Genomic DNA, 19,111 nt, shown 5'->3' with positions numbered 1-19,111 from the left:
AGTATTTAAATGTAAATATATGGGATGTTGGGTTTTATGTTTTTGTTTAACCTGACATTGCATTGTAACATATCCAAATAAATAGTCATATCTATTTTTTATTAATGAAAAAAAGGATAAAAGAACCAACAAAACTCAAATTTTGTTTTGGGCCATGCCGTCATTAGGCGCTTTCACACCGGAGTACTTTTCCCAGGAATAATTCCGATTGTTCTTGGGATTTTATGGAACTAGAACTTAGTTCTCTGGAACCTTTTCACCCCTTTTCAGTCCCTGCTGGAGAGGTGGTACTTTCCTGGGGAGAAAAAGGTTCCAATTTCTGATTGGCTGGGCGAATTGCAAACCACGGCCCGTAAAACTCCGAAAAGTTTTGTGAAGCCGCCATTTTATTTGCTCGCATTAGCATTATTAGCATTAGCATTAGCCCAGCGCACCAACGGAGAGAGACTAACTTATGGCAACACAAAAAAACATGGGAGCGGTGGAGTGATGAGGAGGTGTCGGTGCTTCTGGCGATTTCCTCGGAAGACGCTACCCAGCAGCTTCTACTGAAGTCAGTCCCACAACTCCGGGGACTCCGGGAATTCGGGTGGCAGTATACGCCGTGAAGTTGTTTGCGGCCTGCTAGTAAACCCAAAGCAGAAGAAGAAGAAGAAGAAGTGACGTCAGCGGCTTAATTTGCCTAATCCTCCCTCAGGGACTTATTCCGGTGTGAACGCGATCTACTAGGACAGTTCCGGGACTAAAGAGTTCGGCGGGACTAAGTACCGCAAAGTACTCCGTTGTGAAAGCGGCTATTGTACCCTGGAGGAGATCGGAAAGTAAAAAACTTAACAAAAAACTTCACACTGTCATTTTATATCCAGTAAAAACAACAACACAGGATGCATTGTATGCTTTATTAACAGGGTAGTTCAGTAATGACGAACTTAATACAAGAGTAGAGTAAACTGTAATTCCAATATCTTAAAAAATAATGCACATGTTTAAAGTGGATGATAAAAGTAAAGCAAATTAAATAAAGTTTATGGCGACAGGTTGTTAGTGACATTCACATTTAGGCACTGGAAAAGTAAAAAAAACATTCAGACAAAAATAAATACACGTACATTTTCATATCAGCTATCCTAAATATGCAAAGATTAAGCGCCAAGTGCAAAAGGTAAGACTTTAGAGTACAGGAACCTCGTGAGACTTTAACAAGCTCTGGTTTGTTCAACATATTCACATATTCCTCCGTCTACACACTCATAAGACATGACTTTAAATTCACTCCGTGCACCAAAATCCAAAAGAATTCGGTACCACAATCAACTAACCTTTCTTTCATCGTTCAGATTTCAGTACCAGGTTGCAGGCAAACCATCTTCCTCTCGTTTTATTTGGGATGCACCAATATTTGCAGGGGTGACATATCGTTGTAGGCTAGCATTGAAGTTCAACATGTTATTCTAAAGATCAATATTAGTGCATCCTTAGTTTTTATCAATTTGCCTCAAACACAAGTAGAGGGTCCCTCATTTGTCCGCTGTGCAACATTTTCAACTTGTATCTTCACAAATTAAGTGTAAAATGAGCTGGAATAACATTTTTTATGTCAAAGGTTCATACATAAGAGGCTACCCAGAAAAAGGCTATATTGTGGAAAAAGGTGCGATATGTTTGCAGGTTTGGTAAGACGGTTAGGTGTTAGACAAAGCCCTGTTTGAATCCTTATAGGTCTACTGGTTACAGTGCGTCTGTTTAGCTTCAATTAAAGAGAAATACAACACTTGTATAAAAAGCTAAGAAGGAATCAGTTATCACATTTGGACCAATTTCTTAAAAAAGGGTCCAAGTTCTAGTTTTAATCTTCATGCTGTCCATTTAATCCCATTCCTCTTCTTTTTCTAAAACCTGTAGATATCACATACTGCTACAAACCAAAACACACGTCTGCATCTCATCCCTTTGTATCTGATCTCCTAGACCTAAGGCATCTTAAACTAATTTCACATTTTGAGAAATACACCTTTTTGCTTTCATGCCGATAGGTATAAACCACACTTTCACTAAAGATAGCTATCAGTACGTTAGCTTGCTTAGCTACAGACAGCTATCAGTACGTTAGCTTGCTTAGCTAAAGACAGCTATCAGTACGTTAGCTTGCTCAGCTAAAGACAGCTATCAGTACGTTAGCTTGCTTAGCTAAAGACAGCTATCAGTACGTTAGCTTGCTTAGCTAAAGACAGCTATCAGTACGTTAGCTTGCTTAGCTACAGACAGCTATCAGTATGTTAGCTTGCTTAGCTAAAGACAGCTATCAGTACATTAGCTTGCTTAGCTACAGACAGCTATCAGTACATTAGCTTGCTTAGCTACAGACAGGGTAAACAACTAGCCTGGCCAAAGCTAGCGAATAAAAGCAGATTTAGTAAGTCCGTCCAAAGCCTGTATTGTAGATGTACCTCAAAGCGCTGAAGTAACTTTTGCACATTGGTAGGAAACGGTATTTATATCACAATTGTAAATTAAGTTTCCCGTCTGGCTTTCTTTCCAATTAGCATGCCTCTTATCTGACTTCCTCTGGCATGTTAAAGTAGTTTAACATTTTGGGGAAATACGCTTATTTGCTGTCTTGCCGACAAAGATACTATAGCAGTCTGTTAGCTCGCTATGCTAAGGGTAAAGTAGCCTAGCTCCGTCCAAAGCTAACAGCGAATTAAAGCTGCGTGAAGAAGTTTTAATAAGTCCGTCCGGACGTTCTCATTTTGCTCAATAAGAATTAGTGTTGCGGCTTTTCTGCTAGTTAGCCACTTTTGTAGCTAGTGCTGCTAGCTTGGAAATCGGTATGGATTTATCCTTTCGATACTTCTCAAATCTACTAAACTCTTGCTAGTTTCTCAAGATTACCCCCCACTGGCAAACAAAATAGTCTGGTGCATACAAACACACAACAGAGTCAGGCTAACGGTTTCCTAGCTTCCAAAAGAACAATATTATACTCCCTTACTGACTTTAATAATATCATTGTGTGATTCTTATTTGCTAATGTTTATCTGTATTTACTGGCTTTCACGTCTTTGCTAAGCTTGGGAAATGTTCTTAATAAGCAGATTTGTTGAAGGGTTTGATTCTATATCCACATTTGATATATAAACTCCCACCACAATGCTAAGCTAGGCTAACTGGCTGTAGCTTCATATTTGCTGTAAAGACATGTCAGGGATATCAATCTCCTCATCTGGAATAAATCTATTCCGCAAAATCTCAACATTAAAGGGTGAGGCACAACGAACGTGAGCAGTAAGGTCACAGAGAGAACGGTGCAAGAGAAGCAATCATCAATAAAGACTCATTTAAATGTGTAATATAAGAGAGGAGGATTATTAGCAACTGGAGTTAGTTCTTGAGACAGACAGCGCTGAGAGGATTCATCTCTCTTACTGTAGTTATACACATGTTAGTAGAGTCCATTATAATAAACCTCAGTTCATGTCAGTATTAGATTTCCATGTTTTCATCCATTTCTAAGCTTTGACATTTAGTGCACTTGTGAGGCTAAAGAGAGGCTAATTAGTTAGCATTGTGTTAGTGATATGTGTTAGGAGTAAGGCAGTAAAGCCGGTAAATATTGAGTAGGAACGCTGAATATGAGGGCTGGGCAATATATCGATGTTTTATCGGTATCGTCATGTAAGACAAGAATGTTGTGGTCTACAATTGACTCACGCGACTAATAAGTGACTGTCGACTCGAACAAGTTACCAAACCTAAGTGACTAGCTTTTAGGAACAACTTGTGAGAGTAACACGGAAGTCATGTGACTAACGAGTCACGAAAGGCTAACGTGCTAACGACTCACGGTCTTCATTTTATAAATTAAGTTTCCTGTCTCGCTGTCGTTCCTGAAGTTTTACAGCTGGCATCCCTTTTTTATCTGATACAATATTGAGATTGAGGTTAGAAATGTTGTGATGTATGTAGGGTTACCCAGCTCTAGGGTGAACTTAATTCATATATGATTGAAACGTACTACATGCTAATCAGATTCTCGTGAAGGCTGAATGATCAGTTCAGGATGAAACACCATGCTTTTATTTGACCTCTTAGTGAACTATACTTAAGTTTAGCAGTTTAACGCTCTTTCTACAAACACTGAAATAGCATGTTATCGTCCTCTAGAGCCAAACCGTGTTTCGATGTTTTATCGGTATCGTCATGTAAGACAAGAATGTTGTGGTTTACAATGGACTCACCGACTCATGAATGAATGTCGACTCGAACAAGTTACTAAAGTGACTAGTAATCAGGAACAACTTGCGAGAGTAACACAGAAGTCATGTGACTAACGAGTCACGAAAAGGCTAACGTGCTAACGAATCACGGTCTTTATTTTAGAAATGTTGTGATATATGTAGTATTACCCAGCTCTAGGGTGAACTTAATTCAGATATGATTGAAACGTCTTACATGCTAATCAGATTCTCGTGAAGGCTGCGAATTATCACGATGAAACAGCGTGCTTTTATTTGACCTCTTAAGAGAACTGAACTCAAGTTTAGCAGTTTAACTCCCTTTCTATGAACACTGAAACACATTTCCCTCCTCTCTAGAGCCCCCACGTGTTTTAAACCACTACTGTTTACTAGATTTGCCCGATTTGCCAGACTTGCTCGCCTTAGCAACTTTGGTAGCTTTGATGTCCAGCTTGGTCTTCTGGATCCGGGAGAAGATCTCTTTAAAAAGCGCTTTGTACTCCGGCGTGTTTTGTCCCAGCCTCTTATCCACGGCGTCCACCTGCTTGCTGATGCTCTCCATGGCCTCGGGGGTGGAGGGCGACTGCGTCGGGGTGGAGGGCGGCGCCGGCGTGGGTCCGATAGCGCAGTCTTTCATGGACGGATCTCTGGAGACGGGTCGTGAAGTTTGGACTCCGGTGTGACACAGACTCTCCTCGTGGCGCCGACACTTCCCCAACAACTCCTCGTATTTCTCCAGGAGGGCGTGGTACTGCTCGTCAACTTCCCTCAGGATGGACATGCCTGTTAAGCAGAATTTACATCGTTACTTGTTGGAAAAATACTGAATGTCCTCTTCCAATATGAGAGTAGCATGCTAACAAAGGTATCCCAACTGTAGCTGTGAACATGACAGGATGTATGATTACCTAGAAGAGCATCAGGACTGTTTGAGGCATATGATAGCTATGTGATGAACATGATGATTCAGCCTCTATGGAGAGAGACATATGACAAGCATGATCATTTCTGACGTGGAGCTAATCTGAAGTAAACATTGAATACTGCTTTCTATTCCTCCATCTTGTGACTGTGTAACTCCCTCTTTGGATATCAGCATGTGAAGGACACTGTTCAGGAACTAGTTGATGCTCTGTATGTGATGACTACTTCCATTCTGGAGAGGATCAGAAATACATGGATCCTGAGATTGAAGCTCAAGCTGGGGACTAGTGATTATTAACATTTTGAAGCATTCAGAAAAAGTCAGAATTTTGAGATTTTGAGAAAAAAGTCAGAATTTTGAGATTTTGATAAAAAGTCAGAATTTTGTGATTTTGATAAAAAGTCAGAATTTTGAGATTTTGATAAAAAGTCAGAATTTTGAGATTTTGAGTAAAAAGTCAGAATTTTGAGATTTTGATAAAAAGTCAGAATTTTGAGATTTTGATAAAAAGTTAGAATTTTGAAAAAAAAAGGCAGAATTTTGAGGAAAAAAGTCAGAATTTTGAGAAAAAATACAGAATTTTGAGATTTTGAGAAAAAAGTCAGAATTTTGAGATTTTGAGAAAAAAGTCAGAATTTTGAGATTTTGAGAAAAAGTCTGAATTTTGAGAAATAGTCAAAAACCAACATTTTGAGAAAAAAACTCAGTATTTTGTTCATGACAGGATGTATGATTACTTAGAAGAACCGGTATTCCTCCATCTTGTGACTGTGTAACTCCCTCTCTTGGATATCAGCATGTGAAGGACACTGTTCAGGAACTAGTTGATGCTCTGTATGTGATGACTACTTCCATTCTGGAGAGGATCACAAATACATGGATCCTGAGATTGAAGCTCAAGCCGGGGACCAGTGAGATTTTTGTAACATTACTCTACCTATTTTTCTATAAAGTGAAGATTTGTTTACCTACTTTTGATACATGCTCTGATAGAATAACTGTATGCTGTTGATAAAACTCAATAAACAAAGTTAAAAAGGATGAACATGCCTCTTTTCCGCACACTATTGGCGTGGAGAGCGTAGCTTCCTCTCCGCCTCCCGGACGCATCTCGAGCCACGATGGCGTTCAGCGCCGTGTCGCTGCAGCTCTTCCTCACGGGGCTGGACTCCGGGAGAGTTTCCCCTCCGACGCTCTTCCCCCCGCCTTCATTCGCCTCTCGCACGCCGCCCCCCGTCTCCTCGCTCACCTCCACCTCCAGGAAGGTGTCTGTCTCCGGCGTGCTGTTCAGGACGGTTTGTGTTATCGTGGTGCCGTCGTCCTCACTGCTCATCAGGAAGGTCCGAGCGCGACGAAGCTGCTGAAGCTCCTGAAGCTCAACCTCCAGCTCACGGACCCTCGCCTGGCAGCTCTCAGCATCCTGAAATACAGAAAAAATCGAAAATGAAAATCGAAATTGAGTTTATTATATATAAGATATTGAAGTGAATGAAGCTTAGCGCAAGTTCAACCAGGAAGACCATCTTGAGCCATTCATTCACATATTCCCGGCTTACTACTCTCTCTCCTCTCAATCAGTGATCGGGGGCGTCACTCCCAGCTAAACCTATCACTTCGCTCTATTCCCACAAGCCTATCATAGTGCATTGCTAAACCTTTAAATCTGCTCTCTCCCCTCCTCACATGCCCCTTTCACACCAACGCGTTTTCAGGGCCGGCTCGGAGCTAGAGCCTGAAAAGTACCGGTTTTTCCTGTTCACACCGCAGCGGCGCCGCCTCTTAGCTCGGGAATCCGGTTCGTTTCCAGCTCCAAAAAATTGTCGGTCTAGAAGCAAGACTCCGGAGCTAAGAGGCGGCGGCGCTTACGTCTCTCTTACGTCGAGGCGGGGGCGGGGGCAGGGGCATGGGCGGGATCAACCTCCTGAACAACAACAAAATGCCCGCGTTTTATCCAGTTTGTACACAACGATGGAAAACCTCAAACTTAATAAGCAGCAGTGGTCCACTGAAGAGACCAGCTACCTAGTGGCAATCTAAACGAGCACAACCAAAGCGAACAGCGCTTCAATACAATCGGCCATTGTTGTTGTTGTCGATGTGAGGGATTTCCGCGCGGTTTGGCTTTTATGAAGCAGGCACGTAAACGGTTACGTCATGACGCAAACGATGAGGGAATGACGCAGTACCACCCCGGCTCTGTGCGGTGTGAACAAAGCGGGAGCAGAAAAGGGAAACCGGAGCTGAACCAGAAAAGCTCTAGCACGGAGCTAGAACGGGAAAAGCGCTGGTGTGAAAGCCGCAACAGTTGTCATTTCAGGAGACTCAACGCAACCCTCCTCCACCTTCCTTTCTTCCAAATCCAGGGTCAAGCTCAAACCACTACTCTTCAGGCCGACCTCCATCAGTCCCTTCATGCTTTCACCACCACCAGTGTCTAGACCCCAGGGGGGATTCATCGGTTCGGTTTTCCCCTCCCGAATGATATTCCAGCACAACAGGGTCTAATCACCGAACACCATCACATGCATCTGTGTATTCCCGACAAAAAATATATATTGTTATATCAAAAGAAAACTTGTCTCTCCTGATTGAAATAAAGTTATTCTGATTCTGATTTCGTACCTGCACGCGTGTCTGCAGGCGGGAGAACTCTCCCAGCAGAAGGTTGCACTCCCTCTCGACTCCCTCCCGTCTCCCCCTCTCTGTCCGGGCCGCGCCTCGCAGCGCAGACACCGCCTCCCGCAGGTGCTGGTTCTCCTCTTCGAACGGAGGGCGCTTTGCATCCACCGTGAAGCTCTCTGCCCGACCCACCACAAACTGATCCTCATACCTGACAACGAGACAAGACAAATACAGAGTTATAAAAACACTCTGAAGCAAGATATCGTTATCTTACGAGATAGCTATCTAACGTTTTGGCAAGTAAAGATTGTTAGTAGGGATATTGTCAAATATCTGGAACAAACTACCAGAAACATGCAGGTCCGCTGCAACTCTGACTACTTTTAAATCCAGGCTCAAGACTTTTATTTTTGCCGTTGAGTTTAATCCAAGATCAAATGTACGTTGAAGCATCTTGAACGTATTGTGATTGTTATCTTATGTTAAATGTCTGTTTCCATGTCTTGTCTCAAAAATGTGTCCTTGTTGATTTTGCAAATGGAGCTGCTGATTTAACGCTGAAGTGTTATTGTATTTTATCGTTATAGATCACAGATTGTTGGAGATCAGTACCCGGGTGCGGTGCAGAGCTCTCGCAGGCAGGGGAAGGAGTGGATGGTTTTCCGGCGCTCCCGTTTCTCCCTGCGGACTCGGAGCTGCTCCATGGAGCGAAGCTGCTCCACCTGTCCGGAGAGCGTCTCCACCTGGACCTGCAGAGCATCGATGGTGCCGGTCAACCTGGGGAAGAGGGAGAGGAATTAATAATAATAATAATAGGTTTATTTCGTATAGCACCTTTCATAGAAATAAAATTCACAAAGTGCTTCGCAAGAAAGAACAAAAGTTCAAATGAAGACCACAGAAACATGAATACAATAACAACACAGAGCATGTGGAGTCCTGAAAGGAACAAATATAAGAACAGAACACACACACATCTCAAGGAGAAACAAAAGCCAATGTAAAAAGATGGGTCTTCAGTAGTTTTTCAAAAGCTTCTACAGAGAGTGGAGAGCGGATGTCAAAAGGGAGAAAGTTTTATCAGCAGAAATGGAACAGAATTGGAGGCCACCAAATTGCTCCTTTAAAATCCCCGTTACCGACCTCTCTATCTTCTGATGAGAGTTCTTGCTGTCGATCACCAGAGACACGTTGGTGCGTTCCAGTTCCCGCGCCGTCCCGTCAAGCTGCTCGTAAACTTTGGCGTGTTGTTCGTTCATATCCCGGAGAACGTCCAGCTGCTTGGACAGATACTGCAGGAGACAAGAACAAACATTAGGAATATATAACGAATTTGAAGTAAAAAGCTAACGTTAGGCTATAAAGGAACTACAGCACGGTCACATGACTTCACGTCAACACCGCTAAGCTAAAGGAGGCTAATGTTGGGCTATAAAGGAACTACAGCACGGTCACATGACTTCACGTCACCACCGCTAAGCTAAAGGAGGCTAATGTTGGGCTATAAAGGAACTACAGCAAGGTCACCTGACTTCACATCACCACCGCTAAGCTAAAGGAGGCTAATGTTGGGCTATAAAGGAACTACAGCACGGTCACATGACTTCACGTCAACACCGCTAAGCTAAAGGTGGCTAATGTTGGGCTATAAAGGAACTACAGCACGGTCACATGACTTCACGTCAACACCGCTAAGCTAAAGGTGGCTAATGTTGGGCTATAAAGGAACTACAGCACGGTCACATGACTTCACGTCACCACCGCTAAGCTAAAGGAGGCTAATGTTGGGCTATAAAGGAACTACAGCACGGTCACATGACTTCACGTCACCACCGCTAAGCTAAAGGTGGCTAATGTTGGGCTATAAAGGAACTACAGCACGGTCACATGACTTCACGTCAACACCGCTAAGCTAAAGGTGGCTAATGTTGGGCTATAAAGGAACTACAGCACGGTCACATGACTTCACGTCACCACCGCTAAGCTAAAGGTGGCTAATGTTGGGCTATAAAGGAACTACAGCACGGTCACATGACTTCTTTAAAGTAGAGACGGTACATACAATGAAACCTGAACATTTGCATCATAGGGTCCCTTTAATGTAATAATAATAATTCAGCATATCCTGCGTACCTCGATCTCCTGCACCTGCTCCTCGTTGGTGATGTACATCAGCTGCAGGGAATCCTCCAGCTCCTTGTTTCTCTCCAGCAGAGTTTTCCCCAGCTCCGCCGCCAAGTGGAGGTCTGCAAAACACGGAGAAATTCACAAACAGATGAACAAATAAGTCGCGAGTATAGCTGCACGATACTAGACAAAACTGTCTTTCCAATGGGGTTTTTTTCTGCAGAAATTGTAAAAAACATGACATTTTCACCAGACGATCGACAAAATACCCAACATTCATAAATCAAATGACTTAAGTATACATTTGAGGTACTTGTGCTATACCCAAATATTTAAATTTCACATATTGTAAGCCAATTTTAGTACTTGTTACTGCACTACTTTTATTTTAAAGATTTATTTTGTAGTTACTTTCTAAATTCAGTTTTTTCATACATTACTGAGGAAAAACTTTGAAAGTAAGATTATTTTGTAAAGATGAAACCATCCTGCATTATATTGAAGTAACTGAAACCATGAGTTGGACAATAAGCAGTTTTGCCAAGGAGTTTTATATATATTTCACAGTTTCAGCTTCTGAAATGTGAAGATTTTTTAACTATTCTTTTGAGTTTTCTCTGCAATACCGAATACTTTTAACCCCAAAGTACATTTTCCTAATTAAATACTTTTACTGATGTACCATTCTTGATGCAGTACTTTTACTTGAAATGTAGTGTTTTTACAGTCTGGTATAAGTACTATATACGTTTCTGAATACTTTTTCCACCACTGGTGCACGAGTCGAACAGAAAACCTGACGGTGTTTCTGAGATATTAAGTTCTTCTTTAAATGCAACTGGACGTTTGTCCCAAATTTGAAGAAGTTCCCTGATCCTGGGATACGGTGTTCACGAAAAAGGGAAGGAGATATATTTAAAACATATATAAGATAAGATAAACTTTATTGATCCTAGTTTGGGAAATGTTTTCGCCGAAGCAGCATGTCGGTAACGGTACGTCCACACGGCAGCGTCGCGTTGAAGCTTGCCGGTGGGCGTGTCTGGCGTGCGACCAACAACCAATCACATTAATCTCCCGCCCCGGACACACAAGCACGCGGTTTGATTGGCTAGAGCTTGTACTGGCATATGATTTGATTGGCTGACGCTTCAGTCGACGCTTGAAAAATTGAACTTTTCTCAACTTTCAGCATGAGCAACGGAGGCAAAGCGACGCGACGGAACCACAATGCAGTTCGGCAAAGCCTGACGTCACCCCATTCAAAGTGAATGGGTCGGGAAGCGTCCCCGTTGAAGCACGCGACGCTGCCGTGTGGACGTACCGTAAGACATTGCACATGAATTAGAAATAGATCAAATACAATAAAGATAAACATATCAGCAGTGGAAGATAAACACAATACGCATTATATATAGATATCATGTTTTACAGCAGCCCTTGCTTCCCCTGAAGGCACCACACTGTCCCGTTTTATTTGCAGACTCTCGTATCACCTCCAAACTACGCTGAGTCAGCTTCTGTATCCGGGCTCTGACTCTGCGGTTCTGATTGTCGGCAAAACGTTTACGACCTCTCAGAGAAAGAGGAATACAACAGCGAAGAGCTAATTATAATAAAATAATCCCACATTTGATGTAGTATTTGAATTTTAAACGAGTACTTGTTTTGTCATTGTCTTTCCTGAAAAACCTTTTTTTTAATGTCGTAGGCCTAGTTGTTTTTTCAGGGAGTACTGTACTTGTTTTTTTTGTGTAGTATTTGTGCTTTAAAGGCATAACTTGAGTGAGCTTCGTGACGAAATAGGAGGAGGAGGAGAAGGTATTTTGAAAAACCATCCCCACATTGTGAACTTCCTGTGGCATTTATTAGGAAAAAGTGACAGTGGAAGAGAGGAAGACGGCTAATCAATACTAGCATTAGCAAAACAGCTGAGCAGATCAATACTGCCCGCTCACAGGATGAAGATAATCTCATCCTGAATGACAGAGACACTTCCTGCATGCTGTGCAGCTGGGTTCACATACAAGCTGCTTTCTCTAAATGTTTTCAATGCAACTGCCGGACATTTTGTGCACAACGGTCTGATCTGTTCTGCAGACGGAGGGTTTTCTGTGGGTGCATTTCTCTCGTGGGATTCACAGGAACGTGGAGAACTTCCTCCGGTCCTGAGCTGCAGACTTCTTAACAGAGAAGCTTCTAGATGTGAATTATCAGTGGAGAAGTAGCTTTTTCTTCACATAAACTGCACTATTTAAGCACTAGGCCCTGGTTTCAGACAGAGGGTGAAAATAGGTGCTGCAGCATGAGAAAAATAAAGAGCTTTTTGAACATTAAAGCATGGAGACATGTCCCAGTAGAGACACTGCATACTGATATACACCTGAACATCAGCAGGAGAGGACTCTTTAAAGTAGAGACACTACATACTGATATACACCTGAACATCAGCAGGAGAGGACTCTTTAAAGTAGAGACACTACATACTGATATACACCTGAACATCAGCAGGAGAGGACTCTTTAAAGTAGAGACACTACATACTGATATACACCTGAACATCAGCAGGAGAGGACTCTTTAAAGTAGAGACACTACATACTGATATACACCTGAACATCAGCAGGAGAGGACTCTTTAAAGTAGAGACACTACATACTGATATACACCTGAACATCAGCAGGAGAGGACTCTTTAAAGTAGAGACACTACATACTGATATACATCTGAACATCAGCAGGAGAGGACTCTTTAAAGTAGAGACACTACATACTGATATTCACCTGAACATCAGCAGGAGAGGACTCTTTAAAGTAGAGACACTACATACTGATATACACCTGAACCTCAGCAGGAGAGGACTCTTTAAAGAAGAGACACTAGATACTGATATACACCTGAACATCAGCAGGAGAGGACTCTTTAAAGTAGAGACACTACATACTGATATACATCTGAACATCAGCAGGAGAGGACTCTTTAAAGTAGAGACACTACATACTGATATACACCTGAACATCAGCAGGAGAGGACTCTTTAAAGTAGAGACACTACATACTGATATACACCTGAACATCAGCAGGAGAGGACTCTTTAAAGTAGAGACACTACATACTGATATACACCTGAACATCAGCAGGAGAGGACTCTTTAAAGTAGAGACACTACATACTGATATACACCTGAACATCAGCAGGAGAGGACTCTTTAAAGTAGAGACACTACATACTGATATACACCTGAACATCAGCAGGAGAGGACTCTTTAAAGTAGAGACACTACATACTGATATACACCTGAACATCAGCAGGAGAGGACTCTTTAAAGTAGAGACACTACATATTGATATACACCTGAACATCAGCAGGAGAGGACTCTTTAAAGTAGAGACACTACATACTGATATACACCTGAACATCAGCAGGAGAGGACTCTTTAAAGTAGAGACACTACATACTGATATACACCTGAACATCAGCAGGAGAGGACTCTTTAAAGTAGAGACACTACATGCTGATATACACCTGAACATCAGCAGGAGAGGACTCTTTAAAGTAGAGACACTACATACTGATATACACCTGAACATGAGCAGGAGAGGACTCTTTAAAGTAGAGACACTACATACTGATATACACCTGAACATCAGCAGGAGAGGACTCTTTAAAGTTGAGACACTACATACTGATATACACCTGAACATCAGCAGGAGAGGACTCTTTAAAGTAGAGACACAACATACTGATATACACCTGAACATCAGCAGGAGAGGACTCTTTAAAGTAGAGACACTACACACTGATATACACCTGAACATCAGCAGGAGAGGACTCTTTAAAGTAGAGACACTACATACTGATATGAAACCTGAATATGAGAACAATATGTTCTCTTTGAAAAGGAAGAAACTTATGGGCACTTGCCATTTAAAAGAAGATTATAAGCAACTTCAGCTAGCTTAGCAATAATACTAGCTAACAGCACCTCTACTGCCCAATAAATAATCCAGGACTTCACTTTTTTGTGCATTTAAACACCAACAAATAAGGATAAAATGTACAAGCATCCAAGAGTCCAGACAGAGTTCAGACGACAAAAGCATTCATGCAGCGACAGTCAAATGTAACAAAGCACTTTGGTCTCGGCCAGATAGAGAATCAATTATTAAGATTACAACAACTTTTCACATTGGTATCTAATGTAGATGGAAACCCTGAAGTTCTTACAAGATGTCAACAAACGCAGCTAAAGACCTCTCTTCATTTTACCCAAACAGTACAAGTTCCTCCACTAATCTGCATAATCCGCCTGTTGCAGAACAGCTGGTTTCACTCTGGGGTCAGATTGCATTCATCGTGCAGAACAACGAGCACTTCTCTCTCCCTCTCCTCTCTCTCTCCCTCTCTCCCTCCCTCTCCCTCCCTCCTCTCCTCTCTCTCTCTCTCTCCCTCTCCTCTCTCCCTCTCTCTCTCTCTCTCCCTCCCTCTCTCTCTCTCTCTCCTCCTCCCTCTCTCCCTCTCCCTCTCTCCCTCTCTCTCTCTCTGGGATTCGTGGCATCCTGAAATGTCGCGCGTCAAAACGTCAGCATTTCTGACATCATCCACGGGTCATAAAACGATTAAACACCTGAACTCTGTGAAGAACATCCATAAACATTCATCAGAGGCTCAGTGGACATTTTTAAACGTCAACTGAAGACACATCGTTTTGGATTAGCTTTTTATTAGCAACCCCCCACTTTAAATGGTCTTTTAGTCTTTATTATTTACCTACTTTTATTTATTGTATAGGTCCATATCTACACTGTAGCTAATGTGTAAATGACAATAAATAATAATAATAATAATAGATGAAATGTGCAAAGTGCCTTTCAAGGGATCCAAGGCCACTTTACATGCTGAACAAACAAACAAGCAAATAATAAAGTAAAAATCTAAATAAAGCCTTGAATCTTGGATCTGTCCGACACGATGCTCATTTCTTACACCTTGACTTTTGTGAATACCTGTAGTGAAGATGCATATTCATCTGCAGATGTGTGGCGATGAAGTTCAGCGCAAGTTCTTTCAGGAAGACTGTACATTGAGATATTTGTATTACAGTGAAAACAGTTTCCAGCCTCTTGAATATGAATAATTTCAGCTTTTTCTTTATTTTCTATAATATTAAAGGTGGGGTAGGTAAGTTTGAGAAACCGGCTTGAGATACACTTGTTGTTATATTCCATGGAATGCTCTTAACATCCCGATAGCAATGAATATCTGAAGTGCTTTGATAAAAAATCCATAAAGAAATGTCATCTGTGGAAGCCGTAGTACTGTAAAAAGTACGACCAATCATCTGAGCCGGCCCGGCTAAAATAACTGGATGGCCTACCTGCCTGTCAGCCTTCCATCTGTGCACAAACTTATCTCATGCCCTCATTGGTCATGTGCGCGTTCCTGTGTGTTGGAGGAGGGGCTCTGTAAGGAAGTGGCAGATTTTCTCCGGTTGTGTATTTTCAAATTCTCGCGATCTAGTTTCTCAAACTTACCTACCCCACCTTTAAAGTGGACCTATCATGCTATATTTGAATAATATAGTGTAGGACCATACCTATATAAGGCATATTTATACTTTTTTCTTTTCAAAATACCAAACAGATCATGCATTTTAGCCATGCCTCATTTCGCTCAATTTGCACTTTTTTTAGCTCTGCTCTGCAAGGGCAGATTCAGTGAGAACAGCACCACCTACAGGCCTGACATATGTACTACAGCGTCTCCAGCGCTTTCGAACGGCAATGGCCTGCTGTCTCCTCCTGATTGGTGGAGTTGGCCCAATAGCCGTAGCGCCACCGTCCTGACGTCAGGACAGTGTTCAAATCTGGATTAGTTTTTATCAGATCCGTTGCAGCCCCTTTTTTAGAGATTTGGGTATGGAGGAAAATAGAGAGGGTTGTGTTTTCTGACACTTGGTGAGTTCCCTGGAACACCGGGGACACATATTCATGTAGAAAAGACGTACAAAAGTGCATTTTGCATGATAGGTCCCCTTTAAGGTTCATATCTAATATCTAAATACATAAATAAACTATGTTCAAGTGCAGAAATTGGTATCTGTATTATAGAATTTTAACACTTCATATAAAAATATACAGAAAAACATGACTCAGTCTTAAAGGTCCCATGTCATGGCCATTTCTACTGATCATAATTCCATTGTTGAGGTCTACTAGAATAGATTGACATTGTTCAATGTTCCAAACTCACATTGGTTTCTCATACAGCATCTCTGTATAGTATGTGTATTCACTCTCTGTCCTAAACGGCTTGTTGGAGCTCCTGCCCCCCCCCCTCCCTATGAGCCCACTGTGCTCTGATGAGTCCACCACACTGTCCGCCCTTTGAGGCTCGAGGAGCGGACAGTGTGAGCTGGATTACTGGTGTCGTTTCCTGGTTGCTGCGTGGGGTCTGCGAGACAGCGAGACATCGCGAAACTCAGCCTGAGCACACACACGTGAGTGTGTGGCGAACTGTGAGTGGAGGTCCGCGGAGCCGCGGCTGAGAAAAGATAAGGCTGGCTGAGTGTGTGTGTGAGAGGAACTCCACGGATTGGTCCATTTGGGTATGGTCACGTCACTGTACCCAGGAAGAAAAAGAGAAATGTCCAACGAGGCGTTCTGGGGCAGCATAGACAGGTCTTTTCTGTGTTAGAGTTTTACTCGCTACAGGGTGTACTTTGAGGGTTTGTGACTCTGCAGACCGTTCACATGCAGAACAAGCTTCATAACACAAGGGGACGGGTAGTCACCGGAAAAACATGACATGGGACCTTTAAGATAGTTGGTTTTCTAAACTAATGTCAATGCAAACAGGAAATCCTCACGTTTGAGAAGCTGGAAATTGTCTGCATCTTCATTTTTAAAGCTTAATTGATCCTGTATTGATGATTGTATATTTCCTGCAGGCCTGGAGACATCGAGGCCTTTCTCTCAAATGTCTCTCTAACGCTGAGTGTTTGCACTGAAACTGAGGAAACACACAGATTGTTCATGTGATGTTTTGGTGTTTTCTTTAGTTTTGTTTCTTTCCATTAACTGTCAAGTAGGAACTAAGGATTTTTTTGTACGCTTTTCTTATTTCCCTACGATGCTGTTATGATAAGAAAATAAGAAGGACAGACCATCTATTTCTATGTATTTATTTATTTTGAGAAAGGGGCAGGTAATATCAGATTATTTTCTTCTCCCTGCTGCTTTTCGGGAGGTGTGTTTATAGAGACACGTTTTGTACATCATTGTTATACATTAAGCTTTTGTGCATACCCTGAATTCAATTCACATTTAAATTCAAAGGTGTTATTGTCATATGCACATAAGCTACAGTGTAGAAATGGCAATGCAATTCTTCTGACCTGAGCTCCTCCAACAATGCAACATACACAAACACAAAATACAGAATACAAAGTAGTGCAAAAAGTACATGTCAAAAGATAGAATGATGAACGGATGTTGACATGAGAGATGTCGCTTTGTGGAGCAGCTGACAGGGTGGATGCTGCTGCAGGATAATGATGATGATGATGATGATGATGGTGTTGTATGTATTTATATAATCAGTCTTCTTACCCTGCTCCAGGTCCTGCTGGTCGTACCAAGGCTCTTCCTCTTCGGTCACAAATTCCTCCATGATGCCCGTGTTTAGCATGCGGGGGAAATCCTGCAGAACCAGGCCGCTCCGAAGGAACAATGGAGCGGATCCAGCAGCGGACAGACACCGCTCCTCCTCCAGCTGCTGTGGATCTACGTGTTTCCTCTTCCCTTATCCCCGCCCCCCTCTTACCGCCCGGCTCCGGCACATCCCGGTGCTCAAACCCACTGCCACGTCGATAGGTTTTTTTTCTTCTTTTTTTCAAAACTTTATTCAACAATTATTCCATTAAATCAGAAACACACACACACACACACACACACACACACACACACACACACACACACACACACACACACACACACACACACACACACACACACACACACACACACACGATCCTACAGCACCACCTACAGGTTTAAGCATGTTTAGATGCAATCAATCCAATAAAAGGACATTTATTAGTCATAAACTCCTTATATTTTATTCAAAAACTTCAATTCATGTCAAAAATCTTCAGTGTTCATTAAACATTTCATTCTTGTAATAATGTTTTGCTCAGTAGTTGTCTTTCCTATTGTTTTAAAACCTCCTACTTTTTCCTGTATTTTATAAAACAGTCGTTCTTTTATTTATTAAACTTTATTCAACAATGATTCCAATAAATCACAAACACACACACATCCGTGTTCATTACTAGAGGTGGAAGAAGTATTCAGATTCTTTAGTTATACTTGAGTTACAAATATATTAGTGTCAAAATTAATCACTAGTAAAAGTCCTGCATTCAAAATCGTACTTATTATATTTGAAGTGTGTTTTAATGATGTGTTTATGATTTCTGACTCTGTAAAGTGTCTTTGAGTTTCTAGAAAAGCGCTCTATAAATAAAATGCATTATTAATATTACAAAAGCATGAATGTACTTAAAGTATAACAAGTCAAAGTAATCATTGTGCAGAAAGATTGCTTGTAATTATATTAAAATGTGACAAGATGATATGGTTGCTTCACATTTGACTGACAAAGTACTTTTTGTAGAATATTGAAATGATTTGCCTCTTTTGTGATTTAAAGACTTAGTCCACTAGTTTCATTGTAGAGATGCATATTGTTAAAGAAGCTAAAGCTGTTCGAATCCCTGAGATCACACAGACTCTTGCTGACCTCCTCTTTGAGTTTGTGACCTCCAGCTGTTCCTGGCATCACTTTGTGAGTGCCACCAGTTTTGGAGCAGCATGCCACAGCTGGCAGATAATCTATGATGGAAGAGCCACAGTTCCTGAGTTTCACGCTGAGATGAAGAACTACATCCAGGACGATTCGAGGAGTTTCCTGACGATGATGATCTCTTGGATGAACCATCAGATCCAGGTCCACAGTGACAGGGTCCAGCTAGCTATTACTGAGGCTAGTTCTGCGCCACCACCTCAGGTACCAGAGGTCTTGGTCGAAGAAGAGGAGAGGGAACCTCTTGCCATCAGGCCAACAAAGTGTTGTATGCAGTAAGTGAAAAGGAGTATCTCAGGTTTTGTGGGAGTTCCCGGTTCGCCTGCATTCAGTGAC

General features: G+C 41.9%; 1 protein-coding gene across 1 annotated transcript; it reads right to left on the bottom strand.

Moving 5' to 3' along the window:
• Positions 1-891: 891 nt before the first annotated feature.
• LOC117497667 (cerebellar degeneration-related protein 2-like) lies at positions 892-17,722 on the bottom strand. The gene is made up of 7 exons (XM_034149669.1): positions 17,521-17,722; positions 9,919-10,031; positions 8,929-9,077; positions 8,398-8,562; positions 7,786-7,993; positions 6,214-6,583; positions 892-5,021 (listed from the first exon to the last, which is right to left on the bottom strand). The coding sequence occupies exons 1-7, from the start codon at positions 17,597-17,599 to the stop codon at positions 4,618-4,620; spliced, it is 1,488 nt and encodes a 495-aa protein (XP_034005560.1). The 5' UTR covers positions 17,600-17,722; the 3' UTR covers positions 892-4,617.
• Positions 17,723-19,111: the final 1,389 nt, after the last annotated feature.

Source organism: Trematomus bernacchii, unplaced genomic scaffold (assembly GCF_902827165.1).
Source record: "Trematomus bernacchii unplaced genomic scaffold, fTreBer1.1, whole genome shotgun sequence".
In the NCBI taxonomy this organism is placed as follows: domain Eukaryota; kingdom Metazoa; phylum Chordata; class Actinopteri; order Perciformes; family Nototheniidae; genus Trematomus; species Trematomus bernacchii.
Note: the sequence above shows the minus strand (reverse complement) of the source record. Positions and strands in the feature narration are given on the sequence as shown.

Coding starts and splice junctions, on each gene's coding strand:
- LOC117497667 (XM_034149669.1), bottom strand. CDS start 17,599: ATGCTAAACACGGGCATCATGGAGGAATTTGTGACCGAAGAGGAAGAG. Junction 9,078..9,918: donor AGCAGGTGCAGGAGATCGAG/GTACGCAGGATA, acceptor TGTCTCCTGCAG/TATCTGTCCAAGCAGCTGGA. Junction 7,994..8,397: donor GAGCTCTGCACCGCACCCGG/GTACTGATCTCC, acceptor TCTCGTTGTCAG/GTATGAGGATCAGTTTGTGG.